Raw genomic sequence first — 11,081 nt, forward strand, 5'->3', positions numbered from 1 at the left:
TAGTGCCATGGCTACCATACCGATGCTAGCTTGTCGTTTTGGTATGGAAATGACAATTTCTTGTCTGAACGGTAGGTATGTGTAGGTGTACTTTCACCAGTGTAGTGCCGATGTTAGCTTGACGTTTTTTCCCCAAATTGATAAAATTCTATGGCATGGGTGCCACGCCGAAGCTAGGTTGTCTTTTTGGTTTGTTTCTCACACATTGCATACGGTACGGTGCGGTGAGAATCTGATCGCATGTTGCTATCAATTTTTGACCCCAAGATTCTGGTTTCCAATTTGACAAACAAGCCAAGGCACGGTAAAAAAACATTAAATTTACTCATCCACGCAAGGCAGATTTATTGAACGCCAACCATCATACGTCACGGTATGCTTTTTTACATAAAATGACAATTAACACACGGTACGGTCAGATTTTCCGAAACATAAAATGTAGGAATGAGGATCAAACTACACAGCGGCTATCTAAAAAATAACTCGGAAACACAAACTATTCTGTAGGAAAATACGATCATCACAGAGCCTCCTGTGGCGATCTTTTCTGGTTAATCTTAGGTAGGGATCAGCCTGCATAGGCATCTGTGGCAAACTCCTCGACAAGCTTGTATCTATTAAATATGTTGGCTTATTTCTATCCAGCACGGGAACGCGTCCATTAACAAGGGGAGCTGTGTTTCTTTCAATTCCGTCAAAGCCAGCCCCGTGTATGCTGTGCACCAATCGATACGGCCGATACCGATAGTAGGCTGTCATATTAAGAAAATTCCACAATATGTTATCGATGAATGCAAGCAAAATAACGATACCAAACAGTGCACCATGACCCAAATCAGGTCGCCGCCGTGGTGACGCTTGTTCAGCTGCTGCTTACCCGCCGCTAACCCTGTCTCCATTTGCCCTCAGCTGACCAGGATTGACCTGACTATGGCCGGAAATAAGTGGTGGTGAGGATGCAGTGGCAAGCGCCACCGTGGCTGAGAACAGAGGAGGGGAAATAATTTAGATTAACTGAGAAAGGTCAAATCATCAAGGTAAACAGGGGCAAAAAATCGATTGCAAACTAAATAGGGGCAAACCATAAAGGCCATAAGTAAACCGGGGCAAAACATAAATCCCCCTTTCATATCAACTCATCACCACTTGCTTTTTGTTTGATCGATTTTGAAACATCAACCTAAAATCCATGTACACAGCAAACCCCATAATTTAACGGAGTAAGGTCAGAAAAAAAAAGTAAAGTGCAGATCAGGAAAAAAAGGGGAATGTAAAATTGAGAAACACACTTAGTACATACCATTCGGGTGATTGGCAAGAAATTCAACAAATAATGATCCATAGAGGGCATCCGGGGTCAACGACCCAAAAGTTTCAGCAGTATGTTTGGACCAGATCAAAACTAAATCCCTGGAGAAAAATTAGAAGAGATCTAAGAAGAACAACTGATCTCCCTCACATAGGCACATCCAGTGCGCTAAACAAAGCTGAACAAAAACGATTGCTTCCTTTCTGAGGAGAATACAGAAATACGTAGCTGTTTTGCTGCCATGCTAATCAATACTAACCATTAGCACAAAATCCACAAAAACATCTGGACGGAGCAGAACACAAAGCAAGAGAGTGAAGTCCAAAAATCATGGAGACGACTGGCGAGATTGGGCTGCGGTGACTTAGGGCCTAATCAGGAGTCGGGCGGTCTGACGTCGGGAGGAAGAGCGAGCGGCCGGCGGCACGAGAATGGCGCGCCACCGAGAGGAATCACGCGCGGTGACGGTTTGGAGAAACGCCGCGCGGACGGAAGGAGCTCCAGTCCTCTCCTGGGACCCCAGCTCTCCCTGACCTCTTGTGCGTGATACTGATACGCAGGGATGGGGTCGCCTCCAAGGACCAGTACCGTATCGCGTACAGCAAATTCGACCTCAATTCCAACTTACAGAGGAAACAAGGAAATCCAACCTCAAATCCATTTGTCTAATCACACAGCCACCCCACAAGCTAACAAAGATCCGATAAAAAGGGCAAGTTAAGACCAGGAAAAAATTAAGAAACGTTAAAGAATCACAAAATCAAATAGAGGCAGGAAAGAGAAAAGAAGGACACAGTGGGAGTCGCCCCTGGTGGATTCGCGGTGGAGGTGGCGCGGTTTTTCCCTGGCAAGAACCGCAAAGAGGCAGAGTGGATGACCTGCGGGGATGAGCTGCTGATTTCGCGGGGTAGTTGGTGCGTGCAGTGGTGCGGGGGAACGGGTGCCGTGCGGGAACACCGTAGCTGTGCCGGATGGAGGACGAGGGCAGGCGCCAGCCGACCTCGCCGGTCGCCGCGAGGCCTCCACAACCATGCTCCCGCCCGCCTCCTTCCCTCTCCCCGACCCACACGCCGCCTTGATTTATCCCCGCGCTCTGTGAGGCAGGGGTAGTCTTGCATCAGTGGGAGTGGAAGGAGCCAGGTGAGGGAGAGAGGAAGAAAGGGGGACGCGGGGATGGTGAAGATTTTTTTGAGGGAGGAGTCGGGATTTGGATAGAGAAGCGGTTCTGCCACGCGAGAGGAGGCGGCGCAGGGACGCAGCCAGCCGCCGGGGGGAAGGAGGTGCGGCCAGCCGCCGGAGGGAAGGAGGTGGGCGGAGGTTGGGAAGGGGAAGGACGAGTGTGGGGACGGTGGGCGTTGGAGACACAATGGCTATGGCAGATAACTAATGAGTAGATATGTAATTCCCGGCGTGACGGCGTTGGATACTTCTGTTAATAATTTGTGCTCTCTACATGCAGTTTCATGCTCCCTATAGAAGATCTAATGGTTGGATGTATATGCATAGCTACCACCCATGGTAGCCCACTATTTTCCCATATTATATTCCACCTAGTTAGTCTATATTTCCTTTTTTCTTCATCTCCTTGCCAAAAAAATCTCGATCTATAAAAATCAAGTCTCTTCAGAACCCCTTTCGGAATTTGCAGGAAAGATAACACAAATATTGGCAAACTTGTCAAAACAGAATTGATCAAGACAAGCCTATCCCCATAAGATAATAGTTTGCCTTTCCAGCATCCCAATTTGCCCTCAAATCGAGTTTCTACCGGATACCAATCTGAATTTCTAAGTGTTTTGTAATGAATAGGAACTCCAAGATATCTAAACAGCAAGGATCCCACTTCACAACCAAAAATCTGTTTATATTGTTGTTCCTCTTCCTTTGCTTTTCCGAAACAAAATAATTCGCTCTTATGAAAGTTAATTTTCAATCCCGACAACTGTTCAAAGATGCACATAATTAATTTCATATTCAAAGCCTTTTGTATATCGTGTTCCATAAACAAAATCGTATCATCCGCATACTGTAAAATTGAAATACCCCCCTCAACAAGATGAGGGATTAGGCTCCGAACTTGGCCATCCGCCTTAGCCCGCTCGATCAAAATAGCCAACATGTCTACAACAATGTTAAAAAGGATGGGTGAAAGAGGATCACCCTGTCTCAAACCCTTCCTAGTTTGAAAATAGTGTCCGATATCTTCATTTACCTTGAGCGCGACGCTTCCGTCTTGGACAAAATCTTTAATAAAACGACACCTGGCGCAAAACCTTTCATTCTCAAAGTTTGTTGTAGAAATGACCATTTAACCTTATCATAAGCCTTTTTCGAAATCAATTTTAAAAAGCACCCCATCCATCAACCTCCTCTTTGCTTCATCATAATGTGAGCTTATGTGCCACCACGGAAAATATGGGGTCACTAATGATGCGTCAAAGTCTAGATAAAGTAACACGTACATATTTCAACTTGCATGACTACATCCATTGTACAATTAAAAAACATATTTGTCCATATCTTGCGTCACTTGTAATGTTTAACTTTTTTACGGTATTATGTCCATTCGATGCTAACAACCTATGTGAGACTTTAATTATGTTTACCATATCATTTCTAATAGTCGTACAATTTTTTTTGTTTCTTATCGCATAGAGAGAAATATTGTGATATCCACATAACTATGTATTTATTCATCGAACACTTTTAACCAACTAAAGATGATGCCCTCGCATTTGTGAGGGCCTCCTTGCTAGTTGCATTAAAACAAAAAAAGACCACTTATTCAATCTCTTAGGCTTGTTCATTTCCAAAGTTTTTCGAATGATATTGAAGTCGCCACCAAAAGGAAAAGGATACGGATTACACCCTAATACTTGAACGAACTCAGCTTGGAATTCACCTTTATCCTTATACTTAGAGGCACAATAGACATGAAGAAGATTCCATTTAAAACCAGAAATCTTATCACATAGAACTATCCCAGTAAAGAATTTACTAGCATTACAAATATGAACATCAAGTTTTTCTTCCTTGACTCCCATAGGAGTCCACCCGACACACCCCTAGATGGTTGGCACACACAAAAAACTTTTCTACCACTAACTCTATTTAACCATTCTTCCGTAAATGAATCTTTTTTAGTTTCTCGGATGCATACAAAATTTAAATCATACTCAGAGATATTCTCTTTTAGAGAATCTCCCTTTTTAGGTTCATTTAAATCTCTACCATTCCATAAGAGACCATACATTATAAATATAAGCATATTTGATTATAAGTAGAACCTACATACCTGCCAATTATGCAAGCTCAATTGCAAAACTTTACTTTTTTAAAAATCATTTGTAATTCGATCGATCAAGAATTTTCAATATCTATTGCTCGATGCACAAATTGGAATTGATGATCTTTGTTGCCGAGAAATCCCTTTCAGTTGTTTCCGTCACCACCGATGGAAGCAACGTCAATTCAATAAGGTGATAATGTCATTGAAGGAGACATGACATGTCTTTCAAATATCAAGAAATCTCGATAAGCAATCTTTTTAACTTGGAAAATGAGTATATGTTTTTGGTACCTAGTTCATGTTTTTTTGAAGCCGCTTTCGCGCACTGTTCACTAAAATAGGCACAACTTTCTCATATGAAGTCCGTTTTCAACATATGAGCACTCAAAATGTTTAGAAAAAACATATACATATGAATGTAGTCAGCAAAAATCAAGGTAGGACAGCCTCTGTACCTTGCCCTAGTGGGAAATTTGCCCTTGAACGGAAGTACGGGTGTGACTATTTTTTGATGGCCTGATGGACCGAGAACTAACTTCGTTCTTAGATGGTTCTTAGATGATGTTATTAAATCTCAGTTGCAATTTATGTTACAACTGCTGACTAGCATAGATTTAAAAACAAATCTAATGGTCAGAATAATTTTTCTCATTCACATTCCATTAGCACTGAAAAAATTTCAACTTCACTTGCAACTGAAAAAAATCTAGTTGTAATCCAACTTAGCTCATATAAACAGATCACATTAGAATTCAAAAAAGTGAGACTTAAGTGAGCATAAACTTTGTTCTCACCTAGCTGAACTAGCAAATCTCTATATATAAAGGAAATGTTCATATATATCAGTTGAAATATATATATAAGGCATCTCTCCGGTGTTTGGGTTAGACCACGGATACAGATTCAGTTGTGTCTTCCCCTTTACGTTTGGGTCAGGAAGACCCAACGGCCAAACCTATATTTTTCTCGAAAATATGTGATATATACTAAAATGTATTTTATATTTGGCTAATAAAGCGAAGTGTGGCATTTTGGAGACAGAGCTGCACGTAGCTATTTATATTCAGACGCTAAGAATTTGTAATTCAAAGTTTCAAAAAAAATCGAAACAAAATTCTGGAGGTATCCAATGATGTCACACAAAATTGACAAATCTGACAAATTTTAGTAGTCTTGAAATGTGCACTATTCACTATAAAAATGTCAGAATTTGTTATTTTTATGTAGCCTAGAATATAAAGTAGTTTGTGCTAAGATTTTACACCACTATTCTAGAATTTTGTTTCAGATTTTTTTTGTTAACTTTGAAATACAAATTCTGGGCGTTTGAATATAAATGTCTACATTTAGCTTGGCCTCCGTTTGAAGTTTTTCAAATAAGACGGTAAAAACTTAAATAAAAATAAAATAAACCCTACCAAACTAGGGTTTGAGCCATTGAGGCCTAATCCTCTTCTGCCGGGTCGACGATGACTGGCGGCTCCCACGACAATGGCTAGACTTGCGACTGAAATGGCTGGTGATGGCACTAGAGGAGGTGGTCCTAGCGCTTACTAGCACGCCGGGGTTACCAAAGCTGTGGTCGTCTCCCCCGCGTCAACGCGTATCCTAGTAGTTGGACGGCGAGACCCTCCCACTTGGCCAGGTCCTCCAGCTTGCCTTCCTCAAGGGCCTCCTCGTAGGTCAGCTTGGGCGGCTGGACCTCCCGCTTCACGGCCGTCTCCTTTGGCTAATCGTCATCGTCGTCGCCACCATCATTATGGCACGAGAATTAGGCGCTCCCAGATTCACGACGCACCACCGTGGATTGAACTCCCCAGAGTCGAACGTGATCCAGGCGTATGAGCCTAGCATAAAAGCTGAGTCAGTCAGTAGATTGGGCCGGAGAAGGGCCAGCCGGTAGCGGATCTCATCGCTTAGTGCTTGCCCTTCCCGTGGCACGCGTGGCAACCACCCTCCATGAGATGAGGTGCCAACACATGGGCGGCTTGACGTCAGGCCACGGTACGGTCGTCCCTGTCTCACACAGAAGACAAGCCTCGTTGACGGGGATGTAGCGTTGGTTTCGATTGACGCGTCGGCTGCCTTCGCACGAGGACCCGTCTCATGGTCATTTCAGCCCTTCAACTTGCCCAACGAGCGCGGTTGCCTGTTGTTGCCTGCGTTGTGGGGTATGTGTTTCTTTGAGTGTGGTAATTAATGGTGCCGGCGATTGACGCTCGGTCCGCGGCGCGCATTGGGAGCCTAAATTTAAGTTGGGAATGTATCTGTCTACGAGTCGGTCTTGGATGAGTTTTCCATGTCCTTGTGTTCACATGAATCAAAATTTACCATCCTGATCCATTTACGTTGGGCTCACGGTTTCGGAGCGAATCAGATAATGACCGGTTACAGATAGGATTTTGCCTCTACCATAAGTTGGTGCATTTACCATAACGGGTCGAACTGTTTACACCAGCGGTTCGGAGGTAAATACATGTCGAGGATTCCTTCTTATTTCCCACCTTGAAAATAGGCTGAGCAGCTGTTATCATGAAAACAGAATCCTCTCTCTCGGCTTCAGTTGTTAAATGTTAAGGAACATGGTTCTATTAGCAGCATAGATGCACAGCCAGATCCGGTGTGGCACAATCTGCATGGTAGAGATTAAGAGATGGCCCTGCGGGCACAAGGAGGACACGGAAGACGCCTTGTAGACGTGCTTCAGCACCGGCAATGCAGATGCCTAAGCAGCATCGCCAATGCCCAACAAGAAGGTATCCTCGACAAGGCGCAAGACAATGTCACCACTCACCAGAAATTGTTGGCATGCTCGGGCATCCACACGCCCGAAGCAAGACAGGGAAAATAACAGGCACGCGTGCATCACGCAACATCCGCCTTCAGTGTTGCAACATCTACATCACTGTCAATTTAACCTTCCTCAAAGAGGCTGAGCAAACATAATCTTGAGCTTCAGTTGTTAACTCAACACTCCTGCCTGACCCAATCCAAAAACACAGGACCTCTTCAGATTTCTTGTTCACAGATAACCAACTGATGTAAACCTTAATCTAGGTCAACATTTTCCCCTATGCCAATCTAAGCAACTTTGGATTTGGAATACAATCTAAGCGAGCAAGTGAAGAACTCCCCTCTTCCATGTATAAACTTTCAGTAATCAGCACAGAAATGAGCAGTATATATATGACTAGATATTGTGAAACCGTTGAGTATATAAGGTATGAAATAACTTAAGTGATGCTCCACTGGAACATCAAAATAAGAACCACAAGAAGTTTCTTGTGCAAGTATAGCCAACACCGGCAATTATTCAGTGCGATTGTGCTTGTGCATGGACCACAAGTAGCTTATTTTGAACATCAGAAGAGTCTGAGATAATACATGCTTAGAAGCACTACATACACGACAGCTAATGGGCAACTTTTGCCAAAACAGGAAACAAGAAAGGCAAGAGTATCTCGCTCCACAATCGCGAAAACCAATTCTTCAACATCCACAAGCGAATGGGTCGGTAGAATCCAAATCATCGAGATGCATGGTACCTGAAACTTCATGGTGACAGCCTGTTGTAAAGCAAAGCCGAGCACCTCTAGATGCCCTCTTCTCCATCTGGAGCATCTCATGTTGTTCTGCGAAAAAGTGCTCGTTGTAATTGCAGGATTCGACCTCGAGCCTCATTGACTTAAGCACTCTGGCGTTCAGCAGGAAGAATGTGGCGAAGTTAACTTGGAAGTAGGTTTTGCAATAACATCTAAGCACTATTGTCCTCAAACGGATGTCAAGAGATGTGAGAAGATTCCAGTCTTTACAGTTTGGTGGCTTTTGTTGTCGCTTTTGTTCGCATGACTCATTTATCTGAAAAGAGGCATGGACAATGGAAATCAACCACGTACTTTAGGACAGCAAGTAAATCAAAAGAGCAGCTCAAAACACTGAACACTAAATACTCTATGAACTGTCAATGAAGAATTACCTCCTTCGCATACAACTTTTCCAAGCACGGAAAGCATCTCATCAAGTCCATAACTATATCCTGATCAAAAAATGGCATATGGATGGCCAAGATCTTGACAGTGCGCACCACCGTTGTCAGGCTATCAATGCGCGTCCCCTTAATCAAACATGGAACACAATATTAAAGCATGACTAAGTAGAGTCCATATGTAACAAAAATGCAGCATATGAGTGAAGCCTTGTGGGAAAGGCAATAAGTAGAAAAGAAAAACATAGCTACCTGGATAACTGTGGAGCCAAACACGATTTTGGATCCGCTATATTCTTCAGGAATGCAGCCCAGTGTCTCAAGTTTAGGCGCGGAGATAACCATAGTTTGCATCGTCTCATTCATTTCAGGATAGAGCAGCCTTTCAAGCGACGGGGCATCCTCGATGATGAGTTCCGCTGAGCTAGAACAAAAGCCAATGCTTCTAAGGGTAGGGGAGTTGATCCGGTGACAACGGACGCCCGAAATGGTACTAAGCAGCAAGCACTCCAGGCCAGGACAACCCACAGAGATAATGGTGTGCAGTGAGACCTCCGAGATTTTGACATGTACGAGTGCAAGCCTCCTGAGCTGTTTGAAGCGAAGCGTTTCCACGTCGTCATCCGTGAGATAGCAGTTGCTGATAACTGCAACGCGGAGAGTGGACGAGAACCGGAAGATGGACTCCGGCGGGGGTAGCAGCAATTTTAGTACCAGATCCGGAGCGCGATACCTTCTGCCGTAGAAGTAGAACTCGAGCTCCTGGAGGTTGTCGAGGGCGGGGGACAGGAGCCAGGCGTCGACGGCATCGGCTCGGCACTGGAGGTGGCTACCGGGGAGGCAGAGACGCCGGCCGGAGCCCAGGTGGGCGGCGAGGATGTCGCTCACGAGGACACATCGCGGCGAGGAGGCGGGGAGGCCACGGAAGTCGAGATTGAGAGGGGATTTGCGCCAGAGGTGGCGCCACTTGGACGAGAGAACCTGGGTACGGGCGCCTTCCTTGAGAGGGAGGAGGGAGATGATCTCACCGAGGATGTGGTCGGAGACGCTGCTGATGCGGTCCAGCAATTGTTCTTCATCTTTCTCGGCTCCGGGCGGCCGTTCTTGGCTCTTCTCCACGACCATGGGTTCCAGATCTGTCGCTTCTCCGGTGGCCGCCGCCGGCATCGGCGGTGGTGCCTCTTCATGGATCCCAGGTGCAGCTAGGTTCATACGCTTGGCCTCAGGACCGTCCGACCCCATCTCCATTGCTAGCCCTAGCCCTAGCGCCGCCGCCGCTCTGCGCTCTGGGCAGTGGAAAGTGGAAGAGGAGTGACGGAGTGAGGCTGCCCTGCGCTGCGCACTACTATATCTATATGGCAGAGTCTTTTTGGGGTCAGAATCAGGTGGCCTCGATTGATGCGTGTCCTGTCGGCCGTCTGGGCAAAGAGGTCCACAGGATTTTGTCCTTGATTCTAGACTGAACTTTCTACAGACACCTGGTCGGAAGCCGTCAGGTCCGGCATTCCTTTTCATTTGAGATAAAAAAGAATCAACAATTTCTTTTTCGGTGAAAGGGCCAGGAATGGTGGATAGGCTGCTAGTGTGTGAGGGGTAGAAATTCCATTGCGGGTGAAAGGATAGTCCGAGAAGTTGTGTGCAGTAATTGGTCGAAATTCCATTTTGTGTTCGTGGGATGCGAATTCGGATCCATTAATTTCTAGGATGGCAATTTTGTTTTTTTGAAGTCGTTAGAGGCGACACCGGTGGGAACATTTGGAATTCTTGTCTCCTTCTATTGCATATTTAACTTCGCTTCTCAGTTTCCAAAAAGCAACTGGTTCACGGATCACACGTCGTAGGGCTTTGATGACCAATCGACGAATGGTGAGTTCTAGTCGAGCCACGACTATGGATTCTTCAATGTGACCAAGGAACGAAATTACGAGTTTTGCATTTGATTCAAGACCGCGTTGCGCCATCTGGCCACAACACCATGGTCGAAACACAAGGAGCTTTTGAGCGCGGCAATGGCCCTGGAGGCGGCGTTTGAATTTTATTGGGCCAAGGCCCACATTTATTGGATTAGCGGGTCACAAGCAAGATTGAGGGCCCATGAATTTTCAAAAAAGAAGAGGTGGCGGGACGGGGGATGTGAGTGGAGATCGAGACGATAAGATAAGGGGGCGTCGTCGGATACAAACCGGGTTAAGGACGAGACGACCAAGTTTGGGAAGATTTGATTCCACGAGTTGTTTACGAACACACGATCGATTCTTTGCAAAGTGGATTCCTCTCAACTACTTAACCAAGTGAAAAGGGAATCGATGAGCGGTAGTTTAATAAGAGCAAGGTTATTAATTATTTCGCTAAAAGCGTTAGCCTTGTCCTGTGAGAACGAGGGGTTGTTTATAGTCGAATTGTGACCTCGTTAGTTTGAAATCTGTAATATCACTTTTTTTTGCACAACTCATGTTTTTTTTTTACTAGTTTAACTCCTGGTCGAATCTAAATCTTGA

The 11,081-nt window shown here is 45.0% G+C and overlaps 1 protein-coding gene across 1 annotated transcript; it reads right to left on the minus strand.

Moving 5' to 3' along the window:
* Positions 1–7,815: 7,815 nt before the first annotated feature.
* LOC124648455 (F-box/LRR-repeat protein At3g26922-like) lies at positions 7,816–9,831 on the minus strand. Its single transcript, XM_047188223.1, has 3 exons — positions 8,836–9,831; positions 8,575–8,712; positions 7,816–8,456 (listed from the first exon to the last, which is right to left on the minus strand). The coding sequence occupies exons 1-3, from the start codon at positions 9,829–9,831 to the stop codon at positions 8,088–8,090; spliced, it is 1,503 nt and encodes a 500-aa protein (XP_047044179.1). The 3' UTR covers positions 7,816–8,087.
* Positions 9,832–11,081: the final 1,250 nt, after the last annotated feature.

This window comes from Lolium rigidum, chromosome 4, assembly GCF_022539505.1.
Source record: "Lolium rigidum isolate FL_2022 chromosome 4, APGP_CSIRO_Lrig_0.1, whole genome shotgun sequence".
Classification (NCBI taxonomy): domain Eukaryota; kingdom Viridiplantae; phylum Streptophyta; class Magnoliopsida; order Poales; family Poaceae; genus Lolium; species Lolium rigidum.